Source organism: Hevea brasiliensis, chromosome 4 (assembly GCF_030052815.1).
Source record: "Hevea brasiliensis isolate MT/VB/25A 57/8 chromosome 4, ASM3005281v1, whole genome shotgun sequence".
NCBI classification, from domain to species: domain Eukaryota; kingdom Viridiplantae; phylum Streptophyta; class Magnoliopsida; order Malpighiales; family Euphorbiaceae; genus Hevea; species Hevea brasiliensis.
Window position 1 is genome coordinate 1,369,664 of NC_079496.1, and position 24,420 is coordinate 1,394,083.

General features: G+C 35.1%; 4 protein-coding genes across 16 annotated transcripts; 1 reads left to right on the top strand and 3 right to left on the bottom strand.

Annotated features, from left to right (window-relative positions):
- The first annotated feature begins 336 nt into the window (after nt 1–336).
- LOC110633067 (uncharacterized) lies at nt 337–15,294 on the top strand. 11 transcript variants are annotated; one of them, XM_058144922.1, is made up of 26 exons: nt 338–703; nt 906–1,346; nt 1,589–1,832; nt 2,258–2,606; nt 2,819–2,967; nt 3,156–3,395; nt 3,600–3,709; nt 3,812–3,889; nt 4,012–4,118; nt 4,841–4,935; nt 5,021–5,136; nt 5,284–5,387; nt 5,466–5,543; nt 5,679–5,757; nt 6,075–6,243; nt 7,963–8,033; nt 8,207–8,287; nt 8,371–8,441; nt 9,033–9,129; nt 9,232–9,291; nt 10,341–10,395; nt 10,502–10,896; nt 11,001–12,821; nt 12,942–13,514; nt 13,648–13,712; nt 14,819–15,294. In XM_058144922.1, exons 4-26 carry the CDS (start codon nt 2,263–2,265, stop codon nt 15,012–15,014), a joined length of 5,154 nt encoding a protein of 1,717 aa, XP_058000905.1. In that variant the 5' UTR covers nt 338–703; nt 906–1,346; nt 1,589–1,832; nt 2,258–2,262; the 3' UTR covers nt 15,015–15,294. The 11 variants fall into 11 exon arrangements, with proteins under 11 accessions (XP_058000900.1, XP_058000905.1, XP_058000904.1 ...); XM_058144917.1 differs by lacking the exon at nt 1,589–1,832 and having other exon boundaries at nt 337–703; nt 906–985; nt 10,502–10,890; XM_058144921.1 differs by having other exon boundaries at nt 906–1,832; nt 2,243–2,606.
- A 1,178-nt stretch (nt 15,295–16,472) lies between these two features.
- On the bottom strand, nt 16,473–18,465 carry LOC110633072 (DNA-directed RNA polymerases II, IV and V subunit 9B). 2 transcript variants are annotated; one of them, XM_058144927.1, is made up of 4 exons: nt 18,120–18,465; nt 17,644–17,719; nt 17,197–17,355; nt 16,473–16,692 (listed from the first exon to the last, which is right to left on the bottom strand). In XM_058144927.1, exons 1-4 carry the CDS (start codon nt 18,146–18,148, stop codon nt 16,615–16,617), a joined length of 342 nt encoding a protein of 113 aa, XP_058000910.1. In that variant the 5' UTR covers nt 18,149–18,465; the 3' UTR covers nt 16,473–16,614. The 2 variants fall into 2 exon arrangements, with proteins under 2 accessions (XP_058000910.1, XP_058000909.1); XM_058144926.1 differs by having other exon boundaries at nt 16,473–17,355.
- A 220-nt stretch (nt 18,466–18,685) lies between these two features.
- LOC110633070 (uncharacterized) lies at nt 18,686–20,284 on the bottom strand. 2 transcript variants are annotated; one of them, XM_021781526.2, is made up of 2 exons: nt 20,154–20,284; nt 18,686–19,730 (listed from the first exon to the last, which is right to left on the bottom strand). In XM_021781526.2, exon 2 carries the CDS (start codon nt 19,703–19,705, stop codon nt 18,932–18,934), a length of 774 nt encoding a protein of 257 aa, XP_021637218.1. In that variant the 5' UTR covers nt 19,706–19,730; nt 20,154–20,284; the 3' UTR covers nt 18,686–18,931. The 2 variants fall into 2 exon arrangements, with proteins under 2 accessions (XP_021637218.1, XP_021637221.1); XM_021781529.2 differs by having other exon boundaries at nt 18,686–19,773.
- Nucleotides 20,285–22,034: 1,750 nt separating this feature from the next.
- LOC110633114 (outer envelope pore protein 16-2, chloroplastic) lies at nt 22,035–23,910 on the bottom strand. The gene is made up of 7 exons (XM_021781593.2): nt 23,661–23,910; nt 23,537–23,588; nt 23,285–23,365; nt 23,107–23,138; nt 22,966–22,999; nt 22,753–22,820; nt 22,035–22,399 (listed from the first exon to the last, which is right to left on the bottom strand). The coding sequence occupies exons 1-7, from the start codon at nt 23,775–23,777 to the stop codon at nt 22,256–22,258; spliced, it is 528 nt and encodes a 175-aa protein (XP_021637285.1). The 5' UTR covers nt 23,778–23,910; the 3' UTR covers nt 22,035–22,255.
- Between the last annotated feature and the right edge of the window lie 510 nt (nt 23,911–24,420).

Below are 24,420 nucleotides of genomic sequence, written 5' to 3' on the forward strand. Positions count from 1 at the left end.
ACTTATTCTAATAAATATTAAAATTATTTTTAAAATCAATGTTAAATTACAAATTATTAGTAGAACAACCTGAATCGGCCCGGCCCAATAGATGACCATAGTCCATAATCCATGTGTCTACTGCTTATTTCATACTAATTTTCCTTCGTCTATTGAAGGGAGATAAACGAGCGAGAATTCTAGTAGTACGCTTACAAAATATTATACGACGACGTTTATGGCGAGGTCAATACGCACGATCAGCCAACGCGCGTGGGTCAGTACTGCCGGACAATCCCAAATAAATTATTCTTTTTTTTTTTGTTTTTAAAGAACCTTATTTTCTCCCAAGGTCAGGGACTATTTAGAGGGGGAGAGTGAAGACTAGCCGAAAAGATATAAAACGCTCCGTTTTTTTCTCCTCTCTTGATGTCTCTTCTCCTTCTCTACACACACTCTCCCTCTCCAATCGTTCCCTGTAGAAAGACCAACGAACGAGAATTCCAAAGACGAACATAGAGCTCCCTCCGGAAATCTAAACTCCCCTTTTTGAGCGTGCGTAACACTCGCTAATCTCTCTTAATTGAAATTTTATTTAAAATTCTGCAACTCCTGGACCTCTCGATCCCCATTTGTTGGTGCCTTCCCATCAGAGGACACAGCACTGAGAAACACTGCACCTTCAAAACGCGCCGTTTTGCCTCGGAATTCAACTCCATTGGAGGTACTTATCCTAATGGCGCTTCCGTAACTCGCCTGTTAATTGTTTGTGTAATTTCCCATTGATAGGCTGGTAGGGCTTGTACATAGATTGAATTAGATGGCAAATAGGGTTTATTTTGCTAATTTTTATTGCACAATTGATTATATTTTGGTATCATGGAGTGCCGAGAAATTGAATTTAGGGTTTTTGTTTGGTGATACAGAGGAATGCATTTGGATTTTTGCTGGCATGGCTTTCAAAAGTATAGAAGAGAGCTGAAAGTTTCTCTGGACTATCCATCTGGTTAATTTGTTTGGCACATTACAAATGGCTACATCTCATTTTCGATTTTCCAGTTGTTGGTGATTTGTTACAATTCGTTACTTTGATACTTGTTTATTACTCCATTTTCTTCTAATTAGCTGGCTGAACTGAATTTTCCTTGTGGAGTATTGGTTTTAGAGTTTTTGTTTGTTGCCTTGCTATATGAGCGTTTGCTGTTATTCTGCATGATTGTATAACTGGTTGACGTAGGAACACATTGGTTTAAGATTTTGGACAATGACATTTAAGATCAGTCTTCTGGTGGTCTTGTAAATCTCAACTCTTGTTGAACTTATATGGAGCTGCTTGGATGGTTGGCTGTCACTCAACTGTCTGTATGGTACAGTAATACAACTTATGTTCCAAAATACAGTTGAGGCGAATTAAAAGGAGTAGGAACCTGTATTCACTCTGTTTTTGTTTGACATTCAAGTTTTTACCACCTCAGTTTTTTCAGAAGTACAATTCAGATGGTTGTTGGTTTAGCTAATCTTGCCTTTTTAGGTTGAATCTTCCCACACCATAGAATATGGCTTGAGGATAGGGGCTATGAAACTAAAACAGAATTTTCTTCTCCCCAAGTTCTATGCAGGAATAGGATGACTTCTATGGTCCACCAAAGAGTAGGATTTTGCTGTAAACTTCATTTGCTCAGTGTCAATGGAAATAAATTGACAGCACATGTTGGAAGTTTTCATAGCTCGTGAACTCTTGCTTGTGCATGTTGTTGCAGTTGACTAGCATTGTGTAACTAATCTAGATTGGAATATGGAACCACCATTTACTTGTGATTGAGGCATTTTGACTTTTAAGATGTCAGCATAAGGTATGATGGTTTTCTCAAATGATGAATGATTGTTTGTTAGAGAATGTATAGGTTGAACAAACAGGTTAGGAAGGTATTCTTTTAGCATGTTTAACCTTGTAAAATTAGTTCACTCTCTATCCAGCCTGATGATGTCCGCTATTCTTTTGGTGTCTTTTATGCATCCAAATTTGAGGACATTCTTTATTTTAAGGATAGATTGGGATCCCCATATATATATACCTTGATCCTTTGGTTGCATACTTTAATGACCTGAATCACCTGAGGTGATACTACTCTTTTTTTTTTTTTAATGTGTAGTTCTGTTTGTTTCAGAATGGCTTATGGTTGATGGTTTTCATACATTTATTTGTTTGTTTAGGTTCTATTTGAAATTGATTTACATCAATTACTCTTGTATTATTTGCCAGCCTTCTTTGTTACAGGTAATATGGCTCTGCAGAAGTACATTCCTTCGGGTGATGCCCCTTCTGTTGGCATGAAGCATTCAAATTTTTTTAGTAAGGTGCATGAGAATGCTCAACATGCGGATCTGGAGACAAAAGTGAAGCCTGATGTGGATATTGACCTCAGAGAAGTTTACTTCTTAATTATGCATTTTCTTTCAGCTGGGCCATGTCGCAGAACATGCGTACAAATTTGGAATGAACTTCTTGAACATCAGCTTTTACCTAGAAGATATCATGCTTGGTATTCAAGGACTGGGGCACGTAATGGGGATGAAAATGATGATGGCTTATCCTTCCCATTAAATTACACTAAGTTGGTTGAGAGGTATGGACCACGTTTATTGCATTTACTTTTTTATCTGTCTTATAGAAAAACTAGTCGTTTATATACAAAAATATGGACTTATGGAATTCCAAGTATCTAGAATTGCAGGATTTCTCCTCTAAAGAAACAAATGATTGCTTGGATCAATTCTGTGCAATATTTTTCTTTTAGAATACCATTGACATGCTCCTTTCATCAATTATCTCTCTTAGGTATCCTCACATTGAGAATGATCACTTGGTAAAGCTTTTGAAGCAGTTATTACATAATGCAGCCTCCTCACCACAGGGCTTGATTGGTGCTCCAAATGCTGCTGATGTTCCTACGCTTTTGGGAACAGGCTCATTTTCACTTTTGAGCTGTAGGTGACATTTGTTTTAGCCTTCAATATCAAGCATCAATTTTTCTTATTCATGTGAGCAATTTCATTGTTTCTATTCATAAGAACATAATAGAGTTCTCAGTTTTCTTTGTTCTTCTCTTTCCTTCTGGAATTTGAAGGCAAATTTTCCTATGTCTGTCTAATTTTGGAATCACCCTCTTCTTCAGATGATAGAGATAAGGGACAAACTCACATCAAGCATCCCCCTACCCATATGCGATGGCCTCATATGCGTGCTGATCAGGTTCGTGGATTGAGTTTGAGAGAAATTGGGGGTGGTTTTTCAAGACACCACCGTGCACCATCAATCCGTGCAGCATGCTATGCTATTGCAAAACCATCAACTATGGTACAAAAAATGCAAAATATCAAGAAGCTGCGGGGACATCGAAATGCTGTCTATTGTGGTATGAGCTTTGAGGAATTAGATTAAACAGTTTCATATCCACATTTGCATGGAAGTTTAATGGCTTCCAAAAGTTTGAGCACGTGAACTGAAATATAATGTCTATCAAGTTGCATCCTAGGCATTACTGTTGACATTAGTTGTTGAAATTCACTGAAAAATACTGATCTATATCTGACACATCACCTTGATGTGAATCTTGCAGCAATTTTTGATCGCTCAGGAAGATATGTCGTTACTGGTTCTGATGATCGCCTTGTAAAAATCTGGTCCATGGAAACTGCCTTTTGCTTGGCCAGCTGTCGTGGACATGAAGTGGGTTTGAATGTCTTAAAAAGCAGATATCTATCCATTGTTTGCCTTTTTTTGTTTTACTTTTGATTAATTATATTTTGCATCGCATTCTGTGGATGAAAGGGTGACATTACTGACTTGGCTGTGAGTTCTAACAATGCGTTGGTGGCTTCTGCTTCAAATGATTGTATAATTCGTGTGGTAAGCTTCTTTTCCTATACAAAGTCCTAACATTCTTCTCTTCTCCCCCCCCCCCCCCCCCCTCTGCACAGCATATATCTTCCATAACTTGATCTTTGATAAATCCTTCTGGATGATCGCAGTGGCGTTTACCAGATGGGCTTCCAATATCTGTTCTACGTGGACATACTGGAGCTGTGACTGCCATTGCATTTAGTCCTAGGCCTGGATCTGTATACCAGCTTCTTTCGTAAGGCTGATTTTTTAAATGCTATTGCTTTAGTCTTTTTGGACTGTTTGGTTATTGTTGATCATATGGCCTTCTAGTTGACCTTGTTGACCTAAGTCCTAGAATGTTGCTTGTTAAGGTTAGAATCTATACCTACATCCTCCCCCACTTGTCCCTTCATGGTTGAGGCAAAGCCCAAGCGGATTAATATAGGGAACTTAGGGATGATAATCAAGCCTCATATCCTGCAATATTGATAGGGAATTTGAATCAATTTATCTCTATTCGTTTCTCCAAACCACTACATCCATTTTTTTTTTTTTTTTTACCTTTTTAAGTTTTCATTATGGGACTTTATAGAACTTATATTAACAACTTAATCTTATGCGTCTTCTCTATTTGAATCCAAATTGCAGCTCTTGCAGCCTTATTCTTCTGTTGTAAGATCAAGGCATGGATGAGTTGAGTTGCATTATGCTGGGCTGAGCTTTGTGTTTCAAAGGATATAACATCTCAATCCATATAGTCTGAATTTAAACCTCATGGCCATTATTTTCAGTTTTTTGGTCATTGTTATTTTTCACTAACCATGTGGTGCTTAATTTCATCCTTCACTCTACATTACATGATTTTGTTGCCTGTACTGTGCTAGCCTTTTGGATTTATTACCTTAAAGATTATATACTATAAACTAAGCTACTACCATTATTTGGTAACTTTTGCCTGTGCTCTGCACTTTGCAGCTCATCTGATGATGGAACATGTAGGATCTGGGATGCTAGAAATTCCAACTTCAGTCCACGGATATATATTCCTAGGCCTTCAGACTCCATAAGTGGTGGGTTATGCTTCTATACTGATTTATGATTGATGCACTGGTTCATTTGCCTGTAGAACTCACAAGAACATTGGAATGGCTGCAGGAAAGAATGGTGGTCCATCTACAAGTAGTGGTCTGCAGAACCATCAAATATTTTGTTGCGCGTTTAATGCTAATGGAACTGTATTTGTCACTGGCAGCTCTGACAATCTTGCTAGGGTATGTTTCATCGTACCTGATTTGACTTCATCTTTTGAAATGCATGTTCTACATAGTTTTTATTTAGGTAAATGAACATTTTATCTTTATTAGTATGTGAATCTAAACTATCCTGTTAGTAATATGCTAATAGCGTTTTATTTGCAGGTGTGGAATGCTTATAAGCCGAACACAGATGATTCAGACCAACCAAATCACGAGATGGATGTGTTATCTGGCCATGAGAATGATGTCAATTATGTTCAGTTTAGGTTGGTGTGTCCTGCTCTGTTCAAAATGTCATTGATAATATTTTGAATGCTGAGAAACAAATTTTCCATATTTTGCAGTGGCTGTGCTGTGGCATCTAGGTTTTCTCTTTCAGACAGTTCAAAGGAAGAGAATGCTCAAAAATTTAGAAATTCATGGTGAGTGGACTATTGCTGTTTGTTGGTCTCTCAGTGACATAGCTATATTTGGATTTTTACTTTATGAGGGTTTATATCACTGCCTTAAGAGTTTATTGCATCTGTTATAGATAGATGAATATTTCATGTCTACAGGTTTTCCCATGACAACATAGTCACCTGTTCCCGAGATGGCAGTGCAATTATTTGGATTCCAAGATCACGTAGATCACATGTAAGCAAATAATGTCTCATTTCCATTATTTTTAAACCTCTCCTTTATTAGCTTTCATCTGATGAAATGATAGTCATTGTACTGCTGTTTATAAGGTATAATCTGTACACAGGCAATGAGTTGCAAATTTTTTTACTGCAAATTTAAAAAAGTTGTCTTCTCAATCTTTTGTTTCATAATGTTGTTTTTTTTTAAGATTTAAAATAAAATATATGAAAGATAAAGTTTTTATTTTTATGTTTGGGTCAATTTCACTTTGAGGAATATTAGAGATTCCTCTTTGATTTTTGAGCCAAAATTGTATATTTCTTTTTTAGGGGAAAGCTGGCCGGTGGATTCGACATTATCACCTGAAAGTTCCTCCTCCACCAATGCCTCCTCAACCTCCTCGAGGAGGTCCGCGTCAAAGAATTCTACCAACTCCTCGTGGTGTGAATATGATAGTGTGGAGCCTAGATAACCGTTTTGTCCTTGCTGCTATCATGGGTAATGTTGCTATACACACACACAGCTTTTGGGTTTACTGTATGGGAGTGTAGATGTATAATGGGTGTGCAGTTCTAGTTCCAGTTTGGGGTCTGCCTAGGAACGGGAACAGAATCGATATTTGGGTATGGTTCCGGTTCATTTCCTTGATGTTTCTGTTTCAGTTCGGTTCTTCAGTTCTAGTTCAGTTCGGTATGATTTTGTTTTGGGTTTTGATTCTTGAAACAATTTTTTGCTATTTTTTTCATAAAAATTTATACTTGAATTAGCATTTAAGCTTTAAAGTTGGTTATTAACATGCAATATATCATATAATATATCTTTTAACTACTTCTAAATTTTATAATCTTTAACTACAATTTACATATATAATTATGAATTAAGTATATAAACTTAACTCAACTAAGCTTTTATTCCAAGAATTTGGAGTCGGCTATTTGGATTCTCTTTTTCCATTCTAAACAATTTTGGGTTAAATCCTCAGAAATGTGTAATGCTTCTAGGTCATGTTGTACTATTCTTCTCCAAGTCAGTTTAGGTCTACCCCTTCCTTTCTTTCTATCCTCTAACCTAATGTGCTTTACTTGTCTAACTGGAGCCTCCGTATGTTTATGCTTCACATGATCAAACTACCTCAATCTTCCTTCTCTCAACTTATCTTCAATTGGCACCACTCCTACCTTTTCTCTAGTACTCTCATTACGGATTTTATCTAGTCTAGTATTACCACTCATCCACCTTAATATTCTCATCTTCGCAACTCTTATCTTAGACACATACGACTCCTTCAGTGCCCAACACTCACTACCATATAACATGGCCAGTCGTATAGCTGTACGATAAAATTTTCCTTTCAACTAATTGGGAATCTTGCGATCACATAAAACTCCCGTGACACTTCTTCACTTCAACCATCCGTATGAATTAAGTATATATAGTATAATAATACACTTATAATTAAGAATTATAAGGTGATTATTTAATATATTTATAACTATGGACTATATACACTTTAATATTATCTTTCATTTCTCTACCTTTTCTTTATGTATATATAAGAATCTTAATTACATGTAAATATATAAGTATATTGAAAGAATATAATGCAAAAAATCATAGAAAAAATGTATAAAATTGTTTCTTGGTTGGGTATGGTTTTTCAGTTCGGTTCAGGTTTTTCGAGAACCATGCATACATTGTATATATGCAAGGATGCATAAGCTCATCTTTTCCCTGATCCTTTAATAGATTGATTTTCCATTTTATAGAAGGAAAAAAAAAAAGACAAACTAATGGCAAATTCTGCTTTATTTCATGTCCATATTTGACTTCATGCAGGAAATGTTTCTTTATCTGTTTTAGGAATCACCAGATGAGGAAAACCCCAAAACCCCTTATGAGACCCCATATTCCATTCTTTTTCTGTTTTGTTTATAAATGTGATTCAAGTGGGCTTAGTTCTGTGAAAAGCTCATCTAGCATGATCAGTTGTATGATCGTATCTCTTACTTTCTTTTCTTGAACTAGTTGTGTAGACATGTCTGTTGACTTGGCACCAATGTTATTTAACAATTTCCAGAGTTGATATTGGGGGATCTAAGCTGGGCTCTATGAATTGTCTTTTGATCTACAAGTTGTATCATATCGTCTTTCATTGTGGCTGCATTTTTGCTAGGTAATGTTGTAGAGATTGGCTAAATAATATACGTCGTAATACAGATTGCAGGATTTGTGTTTGGAATGCTGCTGATGGTAGCTTAGTTCATTCTTTGACTGGCCACACCGATTCTGTAAGAAGTCTTCTTGTATCTCTCTCCCCTGTCCTCCTTTCTTCTTCTTCTACTTCTGAATTTTGGATATTTACATACATGCCTATATCTTGCCTCATTTTGGATTCTTCTACTCTTCTCAAGCTCTTACCTTCTGAACCGATTTCTGACTATACTTTTTGTGTTATTTGCAGACATATGTTCTGGATGTTCATCCTTTCAACCCACGAATTGCCATGAGTGCTGGATATGATGGAAGAACTATCGTGTGGGATGTGAGTTTTAGTTTATTCAAGCATATTCTAGTTTCTTTTTTATTTCTTTAGTTTTTGAATACTTTCATATTGTTTTCCTTTAGATATGGGAAGGCACACCTATCCGCATCTATGAGATTTCACATTTCAAGTTAGTTGATGGGAAGTTTTCACCGTAAGTGCAAAATTCATTTATTTTATTGATTATACTGGTATTATTTTTACTTCAAAATCAATGATGAATAATGTGCTATGTTTCAATCATTGAATACTTTGTTCCATATGTTCCAACTCAGCTTATCATACATGTTATGATCTTTACTATATATTCCAGCTATTACTACTCAGCTTCACATTGCCTTAATCCTAATAATTTCAGCTTCAATGATCCTGTACCAATTTAGATGCATAAATCTCCTATTTCACTATCCAATTAGCTACCAACACAATTCAGGCCCTTTTTGGCATCAAGGCCATTGTGAATTTCTATGCTTCCTGGACATGGTTGAACTGAATGAGCCTCTAAAGGAAATATATGAATCTGTTTAAATATCTCACAGATGTGCTTAAATTTTTACATCGTTTCTGCACAACTGCTTATTTTAAAGTATGTTCCATCTACTACACTCAGGTTGGATGTTAGTTGTACTTTGCAGTTGTTTTAGTACAATTTCGCTTTTACCAAATTATTTACAGATATGTCTGTAAAGCTGGTCACAATATTAAAACTGATGTTACTATTCCTGTTTGCTGCCTTATACAATAGGGATGGGACGTCCATTATACTGTCAGATGATGTTGGTCAATTATATATATTAAACACAGGCCAAGGTGAATCCCAACAGGATGCTAAATATGACCAGGTACCATAATATCATAAATAATTGGTTATGCTTCTTAAGACTAGGTCATGAGTAGGTTTTTAAAATGCTTTGGATACTTACAATTGGCACATTTCTTTTCAGTTCTTCCTTGGTGATTATCGACCCCTGATACAAGACACCTATGGAAACATAATTGACCAGGTTTGTTAACTCTATAACCTACTGGTTTCAGTAAGCTTTTCTATTATGTGCTCTACTTCATGTGCACATGATGTTGAGAAGCATAAACATGCAAAGTACTTCCACTAAAATTTTAAGTGAATAATTGATGCAGAACAAATAAAGAACAAGGAACCAATCCTTAAGAAAGAGAACTAATTCTCAGAAATCATATTAATCTCAAATAAATGTCATAACAAAGCTTCCTTTAACAATAGAAACCCTAAGTCTTGTTTATAGAATTAGGAATCTTAATCAAATTAGGATTTTAGAATCCTAATTCAATCCTAATTAGAAATACTAAATTAAACCATTATAAACTAGGAAATAATAATAATAAGCCTAATAAGAATAAAACTCCTAAATGTTAAAACTCTCAAATTTCCTAATTTTGCATGGAATATAATTCCAAAATGGTATTAGGAATATCATCTTCCTATTATTCATTAATAAGTCATCACTGTTTTAAGGTTTAAACATCTTCATCCAGCGTGTTATAAAAGCTTTCCTCTTAGTATTGGCAATTTTCAGTCAAAACTTTTAATATTGATATCATTACATGTATAGAGTTCGTAAAAATATGAAAATTAAGGTAGTATTTGTGGAAATATATAAGTAAGAATAATGATATCAATTTAAAAAAGCATAAAGAAGTGTTTAAAATTTTAAAAACTTGAAGTTAAATATCAAAAAATATAAATTGATATATTTATGAATTTTTTTTTCATCTATTTTTTTTATAATTATTTATGTTGGTCTTTTTGAAGATCGTAGTCTTAACCTAGGTGGAATGAAGGAGGCAAGTCTGTGTTGCTCATCCTTGTTAGTTTGGGACTGAGGCTTTATTGAGTTGAATATTAGTGTGTTATAAGACAGATCCTATGTAGAACTTTTATGATGATCAGCTTTTTAACTTTGGGATGCTTACTTCCAAAAATTTTGTGGATATCATTCAAACCAAAGTGCATCTTTAGGCCTTTATGTTAATGCTGTGATTATTGACTTTAAACAATGTGAAACAACTGATTCAGGAATCTCAGCTTGTTCCATACCGACGAAATTTGCAGGATCTCCTTTGTGACTCAGGTTTATTGTCTCACCTAGTAAACTCTAATCTTTATGTGTCTTTTTGCCATAGTCTTTGTGACTATTTCATTTTCTCAAGTGCGTACTTTCTTTTTGGGAACAATAGGAATGAATCCCTACCCAGAACCTTATCAGAGCATGTACCAGAAGAGAAGGTTAGGAGCTCTGAATTTGGAGTGGAAGCCACCGTCTATAAGACTTGCGGCTGGGCCTGACTTCAGTTTAGACCCAGACTATCAGATGATGCCATTGGCAGACTTGGATGTATTGGTTGAGCCGCTTCCCGAGTTTGTAGATGCCATGGATTGGGAACCAGAAAATGAAGTGCAGAGTGATGATAATGATTCAGAGTACAATGTCACTGAGGAGTGTTCTACTGGGGGAGAGCAAGGAAGTTTAAATTATAATTCCTCTGTTTATCCAGAGTGCAGTACAGAAGACAGTGAGGTTGAGGGTAGGGATGGCTTTCATAGATCTAAAAGGAAAAAACAGAAGGTTGAAGTAAGTGTTTTGTGATCAATTTTGTTTCAAAATTTTAGTTGTGGTACATTATTGACTGTTTTCTCCTCTCTCTCTCTCTCTCTCTCTTGCTCTCCTCCCTTCAGATTGAGATAATGACTTCTTCAGGGAGACGTGTTAAAAGGAAGAATTTGGATGAGTGTGATGGCAATATATTCAGAAGTAACCGAACTGGGAAATCAAGAATTGGCCGGAAAGCTTCAAAGAGGAAGTCTTCCACATTGAAGGCTTTGAGACCTCAAAGAGCTGCTGCCCGCAATGCTCTCACCTTGTTCTCAAAAATTACAGGAACAGCTACAGATGGAGAATATGAAAGCTCAGAAGGTGATTCGTCAGAAAGTGACTCCACACTGCAACACTCAGACATCCAGAGTGATGAATCAGAGAGATCATTGCAAAATGAGCGAAATGGGCACTTGAAAGGGAAAGAAGTTTCATTAGAAGAGTCTGAAGAATATGTTAAATCTCATGAACTTCCTGAATCTCATATGAATGCTGGAAACAGAAGATTGATCCTTAAACTGCCAGTTCGAGATCCAACTAAGATTTTTATGGCAGATATTAGAACACCTAATGACAGTCAGGTTGATTTAGTTGGCTCATCAACCTATAAAGGTCCACAGGAAGCCACTAAGGTAAATAGGGTTCATTTAAGATCAATAGATTTGGGATCCTCTTCTAGTCATACGGACTGCAGCACAGGTAGAGGTAGAGGGCAAACAGAAAGCTATCGTCTAGATCTGTCAGAAGGATACAAAAATGGGGATATCAAATGGGGAGGAGTCAGGGCTCGTACACCTAAGCGCCAGAGATTTGGAGAAGCCATGTCATCAGCTGCACATGCCAGATTTAGTGTAGGTCTTGGTCATAAAAAAGAGGAGAACAATATCAATGGATACTTTAAACCTCAGAATACTTGCGGCACAACATCCCCTTCTTTAGAAGTTCAAAATTTTGTAGATAAGATGGATGAAGTGGCAGCAATGAATGTGGGAGATATTGGGGCTGATACCTCTGAGGTTGTGAATAATCTGGCCAATGGTAAAGGGTGCCTCAGCTTTGATGGATGCATGAATTCTGATGAATTGCCAAAATTGGCTCACATGGTTAATGAGAATGACAACCCTCCTGAATTCAAAGCGAGCAATACACCTATCTCAACAAAGTTAAGGATAAAGTCAAGGAAAATTTCAAGAGATTTTTCAGAGGATCAGGGAAATAAGGGCTGTGATTTATTACCTGATAGCCCCACCGAGATGAAAGAGAATCCAGTTTCAGAAGTGTCTGAACAGGACAGAACCAATAGAATTACACTAGCTAATAGACATGATCGATTTCAAGAATCGGATGCTCAGATTGGTGAAGCTTTCGTGCCGCCATTGGAAGACTCAATTGGTTCCCATTCACATTCAAAAAAGATGTATAATGTTGTTTATAGAAGGTCAAAGTTAGGTAGAGATAGAGCTAACTCTGAAGGTGATAGTGGCATGAGAGAAAGCATTTCACATGCTAGTACAGATGAACAGTATTCCAGAGGTGAAGATACTGCTGAAGGAGCTTGTAGAAAGCATATTTTGGGCTCAGAGGCAACAGATGATCTGATGAACCGTAGTATCATGTTGGGGCAGGAACATGAATCAGAGGATGCATATAGAAATGCTCATAATGGTTCCATTAACAAATGTCAACTTCCTGGTGAAGAATGGGGATCAAGCTCAAGGATGACAGTTGGATTAAGATCTACTAGAAATAGGAGAACCAGTTATTATTTCCGTGATGCTAGTCCAGTAGATAAAAGGAAGTCAAATCAGTCTGCCAAAAGAGGGTCATGGCTAATGTTGTTGATGCACGAGGGGGGCTCTCATTATATTCCGCAGCAAGGGGATGAAGTTGTATATCTAAGACAGGTTAGTAATAAGAGATATTAAAGATTTAATCCTGCCTTGTAATTAAATCTGCCTTTAGATTTTTGTGATTTAGGGTTTTGATAATTTGCAATGATGTATTTGGAATTTTTTGCTTTTCAGGGACATCAGGAGTACCTTGACTACTTTAAATCAAAAGATCCAGGCCCTTGGAAGTTGTTAAAGGGGAAAATAAGGGCTGTAGAATTCTGTAAAGTTGAGGGCCTCGAATATTCAACAGTACCAGGATCTGGAGATAGTTGCTGCAAAATGAGACTTAAGTTTGTAGATCCTACTTCTAATGTGTTCCAGAAATCATTTAACTTAACTCTGCCTGAAATGACAGGATTCCCAGATTTTCTTGTTGAAAGAACTCAGTTTGATGCTGCTATGCAAAGAAATTGGACTTGCAGGGATAAATGTAAAGTGTGGTGGAAAAATGATGGTGAAGAAGATGGCAGTTGGTGGGCTGGCCGGATTCTGTCTGTAAAGCCAAAATCTTCTGAGTTTCCAGACAGTCCATGGGAGAGGTATACTATTCAATACAGAAGCGACCCCAGAGAAACACATCAACACAGTCCTTGGGAGCTTTTTGAAGATGATACTGAATGGGAGCAGCCTCATATTGATGATGAGATTAAAGACAAGCTAATTTCTGCCTTGGCCAAATTAGAGCAGTCTGGCAAAAAAATACAGGTAATCATCACAAAGTAGGAGGGAAATTTAATTATTCTTGATTAAAATTTTAGTTAATGTTAAAGCATATGGATATTGAATCAATTTGAAGGTATTGTATTTGTGGGTGTTTCTCTAATTTTGTTGTGAACAGGTTCAGGATTATTATGGTGTTGAGAAATTAATACAAGTGTCGCAGAAGAGCAATTTTACAAACAGGTAAACTCTTCTCTTTTTGGCCTTTTCTCGCTTTTCTTCAGTGGCCATTTTTTTGTCCCTTGCATGAACTATATAATGGGGATTGGCTTTCTCAATTCTCAGTCCTCCTTACCCTTATTCTAATGTTACTTGAATTACTGTCCTAGTGGAAATTCCAAAATTGTTGGTGTGTTACAATCCCTGGTTTGTGATCTAGATGTAGGGCGACTGATTTGAATATCAAAGAAAGGGTTCTAGGTGTGTACTCGTGTTTTGCTTGAGAGGATTTAAGTTGTGTTTCAACTCCCAACGTTGCTCCAAACCCACTCAAGGACAAAGAAATGTGTTTATCCAATTGCAAAGAATGGCACTGCTCCGTACCCGCAATTCTTCTCTCCTTACAACCCAAAGCTGCAACTGAGCCAATAAAGCTGCATCCAAAAAAACCTATGTGTGCTTAATTAACACAACCATGGATTGGCATGTGACGTGTCCCTCAACTTGCATGATCTGTAGCATGTGTAATCCTAAAATACATGAATAAAAATTTTTGGTTCTCCATTTGAATTTTGAATAAAATGGAAGAGAGTTCTTGTTTGGGAGAGAAAACAATCTCAATTAACGCTTGAGTTTTGAGGAAATTCAACATACTGATTTCACTGAGCAATCTTGCTTAAATACAACTGAATATACAAAATAACACTAAATAACCATCCACTAATTTGAAACTAATTCCAAGTTTATAGCCCACAGAGAGATGAAGGAAAGAAAGCATAAACTGAAAATGACTATCCTCATCCACAATTCCATTAAGCTAAGTTATTCCTCCTACATTGATTCTTGACTATAGCAGTGTATCCCTTTGAGTACATTTTGAATTATGATAAATCTTTTTGGGTTCATTTGGAGTCCTATTGATCCTAGGACAGTAAAATGGGCATTTAAATGCTAAATCAATAGCGGTTTCTGGCATCGGTATGATCTGTCTTAACTAGTCAAATGCATACACCTCTATTATTTGAACATAACGGAAATATAGAGCCTTAACTAATGTTCAAATTGAAATAAATAAATATATATATATATATATATATATATTATTTTTTTTTTTTTTTTTTTTTTTTCAGGTACCCAGTTCCTTTGTCTCTTGAAGTGATCCAATTAAGGTTAGAGAACAACTACTATCGAACTCTGGAGGCAGTGAAACATGACATTGAAGTCATGTTATCAAATGCAGAATCCTACTTTGTGAAAAATGCAGAGCTCTCTATGAAAATGAGACGCTTGTCAGATTGGTTTGCGCGGACGTTATCATCTTTGTAGCGCCAATATGATTTTTGTAGAGAAATCAGCTGCTCCATCTGGAATGTTACTCTTTTTTTTTTTTCCCCTCCTTTTCTTTTGTAGATATTCTCTCTTTTCTTTCTAACTTATTTTTATCCCTTAGATCCAATTTTGGAATTGGATTGCTCTCTATCTCTGGGAAAATAGCTGATTGCAGGGAAAAAATTTTTTGGCTAGAAAGTTCATTCTTGTATAGACATGGTTGGTCAGCTTCACCTTTAATAAATAACAAGAAATACAGATGCCAGGATTTTAGAAAGTTCATTCTTGTATAGGCATGCTTGGTCATTCTTGTTGCTGTCGGCTTTAATTCCTTTCTCAAGTTTGATCGAGTGCCTTCTTTGTAATTACATCCAAATATTCATTTTTTAAAATTTTTTTACTAATTCTTGAATAGATTTTAAACCTATCAATCTATTTGTTTGTAAATATGAAATTCTTTGGAAATGGACGTTGAAATTACCAATAATAAGAACCTTGAAAATATAAAAATAATCATATTTTATCGTGCAAACAAATTTTTTTACATCGTAATCCTCTTTTTTACTTGGATGCTGTCAACAAAATGATTATATTTCAATTTGCTTGATAAAAATTTGGGTAAATTTAATCTCTAAACTCAGAGAGTTACCATGGCGTTGTTGTTTTTGAATTTCATTTTTTAATATAAAACCCTCCTAATAGTTGTATATGAAAATGTGTTGTAATGTACACATCCTACACAGAGTTATTAAAGGCGCGCCTTAGACTCACCAGGCTTCAGTCCTAGCACCTTTACAGGAAAAAGGTGGGTAACATTCACCAGGCTCTCGCCTTATGCGCCTAAGTGTGCACCTTGTTCCAGGCGCAAGGGTAGAAAGACGTGCCTTTTTTGTTTCTACATTCGGCGAGTACTTCTATTGACAAAAAGTACTATCATCAACTCGAAATTTGTTGATCTAGAAGTTTTCAAAATTAGTATCGTTGGTGATAACTAGTAACCAAAATCTTATCAAACTAACATACTCATGATTAAAAACCTCTCATATTTTCATTTTCAACACTACCACTCATTATCTTTTTTTAAAAAAAAAAGTTAATACTCCTTTAGTTGTTAAAGGTGAGGAAAATGATGAAAATATTGATTTTGAAGATAAATATTAAGAGAATGAAAGTGTAGAAAAAGATGATGAAGATATAGTTACTTTATAACTTCTTAACTTTAGTTATGAAAGATTAAAAGACTATTAAAATTTTAATAATTTAGTACTTGAATGCTTATTTGTTATTATTATTTTTAGTTTTATATTATTTGAAGTTTGATAGAATATTCTTTTTTTTTTTTTCGCCTCATCTCGCTCAGGGTTGCGCCTTCACCTTACGCCTATGCTCTAGAACCCTTTCGCACCTTAGTGCGCCTTGAGCCGCCTTTAATAACTATGATCCTACATGGAGAGATTAGCTTTCATATACTGCATATAACGAACTCAAGCAAGAGGCTTTCTTTTGAGTTGTCAAAAACTATAAGAGAGATATACATCAACGTTGAGAGCTTTGAATTCGCTAGCAGATAGCTCTGAATTCATGTGAAGATATGATGTTAGTCTTTCCAACGATTCCCGCAGTTTGGATTGCAGCAGACATAAAACAGTGTCATACCTTCTTCTCTAGAAGTTGCCTGCATTTTCATGCAAAAATTTCAAAGCATTACAAGAACCAATAATAATGCAAAGAACCAAATATGTGCATTTTGCTCCAAGGCAGCTAGTTACAAGCCTACAATGCATAGTCTTGGGCATTATCCGGTTCTGGCTAGAATTGATATGGTCTAACCCAGATTAGGAATCGAAGCAAAATTAGCTCGACTTAAATCAGACTTAAACTGTGCTTTCCGACCTAGTTCTAGGTCAAAATCGGTTTTTTTTTTTTTTTTTTGCTTAAAAAGGTTTTTTTAATAATTTGATAATTAGATTTGATCAAAATTGAGACTGAATCAAAATTGAGACTGAAACCAAGATCCTACAGTTTTTTCCCTGGTTCCCTAAACTGCTGAACCGAAACTGGACTGGACCGGACTGTGGCTACTCCTATTACTTCCTATATTCACCCTCCAATGCGAAGGAAATAAATTGGTGTTGTATATCAATAGTATTGCAACAACAAAAGCAGGTTGGAAAGTTGCCTGTAAAAAGACAGCTTCTCCATGGCCACATGCACAGCAACGAACGGATTTAGTACGAGGTAGAGTTGGATCTGAGGCCACATCCTCTAAAATCTGTGTATATTCTGAAACAGAGTGGTGTACCTCATTTCTATAAACACGATTATTATCAGCAATCTCCTGCAAGATTTTGAGTAACTCATTGGATAAATCATGACTCAGATAGGTAGATGCATACTATCAAATCACTTCTGATACTTTATGAATAATACAGTTTTATTCCCATTACAACCACTACAACATATTGGAGAAGCATTTTGGCTTCTAAATAAATTCAGTGGAGTAGTATTAATATGAGAGAATTTTCTGTTTGGTACATGATATCATCATTTTATAAATTGTATACCATAACACACATAAAAAACTTCTTTACAAATGATCAAAAGATCGAAGAAGATAATTATGCACCTGGTGATCACAGTTTCGACATGCAAAGAGGAGGATCCTTTGTTTCTTGTCTTCCTTAGGGTAGGGAATGTTGTTACTGAAATTTTTGAAAAATATAGATGTTAGGCATCTGAAACAATATGAATGCATCTGCTAGGATGAAACAATGATATCAAATTCCAATTTCCAATCAGTAATCACAGTTATATAATGTGTTCATCAGCCTCTGAGAGATGGCGTTGTTAAAACTTAATAAATGCACATCCAGTGGGTAGCTATCAAGACGAAGTGAAAAGATTATCATTGAATTGCTAATATATGGATCAAAATATTTAAGTTAGGAAGGTCTGGAAGGTTTGGCACTTGGTTTCATGATGGTTGTTTAATGAATGCCTTCTAGTTTGAATTTTGAACTCAAGATAATGGTGAAACAATGAGCATATTCATGTTAAATATCTATAATGACAGGGTAGGTGGGCAAAAAAAAAAAGACTAACCAGTTGGGGCAAAACTTGTATACACTCATTGTAAAACATGCTTTTGTTTTAAATCCTTGCTGCAAACTTGAAAGTTGTTTCACACGACCTCACCGTCCCTCGTCCTCCCTACTCCAATCTGATCCTCTTTTTATCTTTATCTACAAGTTCTGGCCCAATGCAAGAGAGAGATCCAGAGAACACCAGTGGTGAAAGTGTTAAATCTATCTTTGTGAAAACTACAAAAATTAACTAGAGACCCGTAAAGTTTAGGTAGACCTAGAGACTTGGTGGAGAGTTCCTCTATGTTCTAAAGGCTACAAACAGTGCCGCTCGGGTCACGTGTAATAACAAAGGGAATGAGTAATAGAAGGATCAGTCCATATACTGCTATAGGGTCAACACAACAAGGCATTAACGTTTCGGTTTCCTATTCTTACAGTAGCACAACGAGAGAAATATAAAAGCATCCTGGCTTTGCTACCCAACAATATCATGGCCTGATTTATATAGTCTCAAGAGCAAGGAGAGACGTAAATAGCAATTGAAAAACAGGAAGCAAAATATGTACCATTTAAAAAGCCAGATTCCATGCAAAATCCAGTTCATTAATATAGGCAAACCCATCAAAATACCCATAACAAGTTCAACATGTAAAGAAAACTGGCAGTATTACATCACAAAGCGAGAAGTAACAGAAATGAAAAACAAACACATCTGCTAACTTATTTTTGTTCTCATCTAATAAGCTTAAACTGCTTGATATAATGAAAGTGCAGATAACAGTGAAGCCAATATGATTCGTTGATCTATCCTGCTTCTGACCACCTCATTTAGCGCTTTCTGCTGTGCCTCCTCTTCCTCCGGCTGCTCCTATCTTCGGAATCAGATTCTGAACCTGAATCAGAGTCAGACGACTCCGAAGTTGAGCTATACCTCCTACGCCTCTCCTTCTTCTTCTGCTTTTTCTTCCTCCGCCGCCTCCTCTTTTCCTCGGAATCAGATGATGAGCTGTAATCTGAACTCTCTTCCTCTGAGGAAGATTCTGTTTCTGTCACAGACGAAGACCCACTATCACTCTCAAAAACCGAAGCCTCACTATCACTTCCAGAATCAGAATCTGATCTATGCTTCCTCTTACTTTTCTTAGATGATTTACCATTCTCCTCCTTAGAATCCGGATTCTCAAGATCATATGAGATAGAAAGTTTCATCCTCAATTTAGGATTCTTAAGCTGCTGTGTCCTTGAGGGACGCGTCATATAAACTCTTTCATTCTTGCACTCGAAAGTCCAGTGTCCAGTTTGAAAACATTTCTGACACTGAGAAGTGCCACCAACAGCGGTCATAGTACGCTTGAGGTCTTTTCTTTCACCCAATATCACTTGTTTTTCTGTACTCATCAAGTACATCTGCCGCTTGGCTTCTCTTTTCTCTTGCCATCGGCTAGGCCCTTCTTCCTTCTGCCCATAAGCATTGACATTTCTGGCAGCTGCAGCCGCAGCCCTTTCAGCCTGAGCACGACTAAGACCTTTTGCAGCACTCAATGCTGCAGCCTTGATCCTCTCAGCCGCAGCCTGAGCTTTCTCTTCCTTCTTACTCGACATTATCTAAAACCCCAATACCCACAACCTTCAACCCAAAAACAGCAACGTCAATCTAAAATTTAATCACCCTGCATTCAAAAGTTAATTTACTTAGTCATAATTCAGCAACTAACAGGTATAATACTTCTACGAAATAACAGAAACTGTTCTCTAAATTTCTATTAGAATCTCTCGATTTCCTCCGCGCCTAAGACTATCAACGTCGTACAAAATCTTCAAGGGGAAAGAAACCCTAACAAGGAGTATCTGATCAATAAAGAGAAAATAGCAAAAGCGAATAAAAAACACCAGGAAAAATCAGATTGCAAATCTAAATTTCCAAATACAACCAACCCTAACCAGATTGCCTATTCAAAATTCATGCCCTAAATTACAACTATATACAAGCAAATAGAGCCATAGAAAAATAAAAACCAGAAAAGAAAATCAAAGAAAAAAAAACGCATACCTTGACGAGTTCAGGATCGGGTAATTATGCCGTAGTAGACCGCAGAGAGGATCGCATGGATCCAAGAATTTAGATTATAGTAAGACAGAGGACTTGAATCCCATTCTCAGCTCTTTATTCTCGATTCTTGCGCCCCCGGCGAATAAGTAATGGACTTAATTTTCATGGGCCGAATTCTAGGCCCAATATATATTACCGTGGCCCATGAGCCTAGTGTTGGGTTATCGGCACTTTTTTTTTGTTATTATTATTATTATTAATTCAATAAGTCAATGGCAATAATCCAATTAGCCTTTCATAAAATACGAACAAGATGAATGTTTGTTATTCGATCAAAGGATGGAGTCAAAAGATTTTTCCTAAGGGACCAATACATGAAGCTACGTGCTCTTAAATATTGTCAAATGATCAACTCAATTTTATAAAAAAGAATAATTATTATTTTTAATAATTTTTCATTAAAATTAATAAAAAATATAAGAATTAATTTTATATTTTGAATTAATATATATATATATATATATATATATATATATATATATATATATATAAAAAGAGTTTAAGTAACAATATAATTTATTTTTATTTTAAAAAAACTTTGATAATTTATTTTTTTTAAAAAAATTTATATATTTTATTTGTAAAATTTTAATTTTAATATTTTAAATGATATATAAAAATATGATAAATACACAAAAATATATTATGTTTATATTCTATTTGGTGGTATAGATAAGAAAAAAAATACTCTTAATTTGCGATCATCATTTTAATATTTTAATTTATTAAATAATTATAAAATATCTTATTTTTAAAATTTATTTTTTAAAAAATATTTTTTATTTACAGTATTTTTAAATTTTAATTGTCATTAAAAATTATATATATATATATATATATATATATATATATATATATATATATATATATATATATATATATAATGCCATAATAAAGTATGTTAAAATAAAAAAAAATTAAAATACTTCATTTGTTTATATCATAATAAAATAATAAAAATTATTTGGATGGTCAATAATTAAAAAATGGTTTCTCCGTGATACCATTCTGATTTTCACATTTATAGTTTAATTTAATATTTATTTTAATCTCATCTAAAAGTAAAACATTTAATATAAAAGTAACTAAAATATTTAGCTATTCCAACAAGAAAATGATTGCAATATCCGAAAGAATAATTGATGGAATTTTATTGCATCAACCATTTTAAGATTGCCACTGCAAATGCGTGCACAGAGATGGCTAATTAGAATAGAATTGCAAAAGTACGCGGTAAAAGAGAAGGAAAAACAATAAATTAAAATTATAAGATAAAAATTAAATTAATTAATAATTATTATCAATAATTTATTTTATTTTAACTAAATTTATTAATGAAAATTATTAATTATATATATTATTTATTATTCATTAAAATTTAATTTATAAGAACTTGAAAATAATAATAATAATAATAATATTTTATCAATGTTTTAATTTTTTACATAAAAAATAATAAACCCATAAATAAAATTTATAGATATTATTTTTAATTAAATATTAATAAAAAATAATAAATTTCCAAATATTTATTTTAATTAAATATTAATTTAATTTTAATTAAAAAAAAAATCTGGGTTAAAGAAACTTTCTGAAACAGAACAAGTGTTGAACGCTAGTCGGTGCTGAAATGCACCTTAGCTCACATCCTTACAATTACATCATCTGGGTTTTATTTGTTCTTTTCTTTTCCAACCAAACAAAGCTACAGTGGGCTACTGCAGACCATTGGGCTACAAAATATTACTCCAGATAGCTATTCTATACTTGAAGCTTGCATGCCACATGCTCAAAGCTCAACATTTTAACATAAGATCAAGATTTAAGCAACGTTATTAGATTCAACAATCATCTACAAATGAACCATTTGCCTTTATCAAACAGGAAGGCCAAAATATTCAAGTATTTTAATCCCCATTATGATAGAAAATATCAGTTCAAAAGAGAAATCCAAGGCAGTGCATGCTCAAGAAAATAGCAATTATGTTATGGATTAAACTAGAAATTAAGTAGCAGCCGCATTTTGAGACATTATTCGAGGTTCAGAATATCCCAGTCAGAAGATTTGCAGCAGTGGAAATTGCGGCTCCAGTGATAGCACATTGAACTACATGATCATGGGAGACATCATCTGTTGTAAGTGCCAATGCCATGCCTGTTATAGCTCCAGCCACTGCACTATTTTTCTGTATTGAATTAAGCAATAAAATATCATGATTATAATAATGATTATGCACTTCAATATATCTCGGACAAAAGAGATGTAAAAACTAGTAGTGCCATGTTTTTACCATGAAAATAAACTATTACATAGGATGATGCACCCAAAGACTATAAGGAAAATGAACTTAACTTTATTTAATTTTATTTTATTTGGCTCCAACTAAATCTCAAGCCGTCCACGACCAAACTACCGATGAGGTTTTAACTTACTGGGTAACTTATTGTGTCAATATGCACCATTTAGTAACTAGGATTTTACTACAGCCATTGTCATATATACAGTGCATATAGGTTATACACGAGAAAAATTAATTACCCAATCATGAGCTCCACGAGCCTCTCTTAGCCCATAAGTGAGACCTGAATACACCCCGGCAGCCAGTCCTGCAGCATCCAAAACAAATGATTGTCACACAATTCATAATTATGATCGCATTAAAGTATAATTTTAATGATATAAATTCATTTTTGACAAACCCCAGAAGAGAGAAGGCCAACATGTATACAAATACGAGTCACAAATACTCACCCCACTGTAATGATTCTTTTCCCGTGCTCTTCACCTACAAAACAACAACAGGCGAATTTTAGAGAAAGCAACACAACATAAATCTTTTGCCAAGTTCCAATTATGAATAAGTTCTTATAGAATTGATGGTTCAGAACTCACCAAGGCTTCAAGAGAATTTCGGTTGGTTTCTCCTGCAAAGCTAAAAATAGCTATGTAAGAGATGGGAAATACAGAAAATGGAACCAAACGGATCGCTGAACCAAAAACTTCAACATCCTATTAAGATGACAAAATAACAGCGGAATTACCATTCGCCAATACTGGTGGATAAACGTACCTTTGAGGTCAGGGAATCGGTGGCGCTTCTTGGAATCAGTAGACAGCTCTGGCGGCACATCACTTGAATCAAATCCACTACCTATATACCAATGGGCTTTGGTTAATTAGTACGGGAGTAGTACTTTATATCTATGTCCGTAAAATCTCGAATTCGAGTATCAAGAGAAACTAATAGACCAAAAAAATTACAATCCAAACATCAAAAAACATCGACAGACACAAAATTAACTCTGCATATCTATAGCGTTACCTTCAATTGCAGTGAAATAAGCCTCACGAGACACCGCCTGAATTGCTCCAATCTGCGATCAAGCAAACATCTATTAGCTCATTGGTGGCATGAAAATAGTAATACAGAGGATACATAAAAGTACCCCAGCGGCTTTGACAAAGCTCTCGGCGATGCGGTTGAGGAGAGGGTGGCCAAGGTCGAAGAAGCAACCCTTTTCGAATCCACGGAGTTCATCCAGTAATGACAAGTTCTTGCTCATTTTTGGAGCTCTTTTCTTCTCTCTGTCTCTCTCTATCTCTCTCTCTCTCTCTCTAAAATAACAGCTCTGAGACTAGCACAACAAAGTGAAATGAAGCGGTGCAACCGTAGCCTAGAAAGTGAACAACTTACGGACCAGGAGATGGTCAGAGAAAAGGACACGTGTTTCCATGACCGCGATTACGTGTAACGAGTTTTGAGAATTTCGTGGCGAGTCCTAGTTCTGGGATCCACCAGTGTCATTTGATTCCATAAATTCAGTGTTTTTTTTTTCCTTTTTTAACTTCAAAATGATTTAGAAATGGAAAAACAAAAACACGGTGATCATGCAAAAGAAACCTCCGACTTGCTTTATTTTTGATATATTAATACGAAACGTATTTTAATTTAAAATTAAATATTTATAATAATTTATCCACTCAGAATAAATTCTTCAGTTTTTTTTTTTTCTAAAAAATAATTCTCCCGTCAAAAGGTTCTGATCATTTCACGTGCAACCTTGTTGAATGTTCGATCATGATCCAGTATGTGTACCGATGAATGCCGGCCACAGCTTTTTCTTAATTATATTAATTTAAGAAATGAATCTAAGTTTATAGGTTTAAATTAAGAATTTATTGAAATGCAGCAAAACCGGCTATTGA

Excerpts from the sequence above, each read along its gene's own strand:
- LOC110633114 (XM_021781593.2), bottom strand. The coding sequence starts at position 23,777 with ATGAGCAAGAACTTGTCATTACTGGATGAACTCCGTGGATTCGAAAAG. Across the intron at positions 23,589-23,660 it reads GCTTTGTCAAAGCCGCTGGG|ATTGGAGCAATTCAGGCGGT; the intron begins GTACTTTTATGT and ends GCTTGATCGCAG. Across the intron at positions 23,366-23,536 it reads TTATTTCACTGCAATTGAAG|GTAGTGGATTTGATTCAAGT; the intron begins GTAACGCTATAG and ends ATTGGTATATAG.
- LOC110633070 (XM_021781526.2), bottom strand. The coding sequence starts at position 19,705 with ATGTCGAGTAAGAAGGAAGAGAAAGCTCAGGCTGCGGCTGAGAGGATC.
- LOC110633067 (XM_058144915.1), top strand. The coding sequence starts at position 910 with ATGCATTTGGATTTTTGCTGGCATGGCTTTCAAAAGTATAGAAGAGAG. Across the intron at positions 2,607-2,818 it reads TACACTAAGTTGGTTGAGAG|GTATCCTCACATTGAGAATG; the intron begins GTATGGACCACG and ends TATCTCTCTTAG. Across the intron at positions 5,388-5,465 it reads GTCAATTATGTTCAGTTTAG|TGGCTGTGCTGTGGCATCTA; the intron begins GTTGGTGTGTCC and ends CATATTTTGCAG.
- LOC110633072 (XM_058144926.1), bottom strand. The coding sequence starts at position 18,148 with ATGAGTGTATACAAGTTTTGCCCCAACTG. Across the intron at positions 17,720-18,119 it reads TACAAGTTTTGCCCCAACTG|TAACAACATTCCCTACCCTA; the intron begins GTTAGTCTTTTT and ends CAAAAATTTCAG. Across the intron at positions 17,356-17,643 it reads GTCGAAACTGTGATCACCAG|GAGATTGCTGATAATAATCG; the intron begins GTGCATAATTAT and ends AAAATCTTGCAG.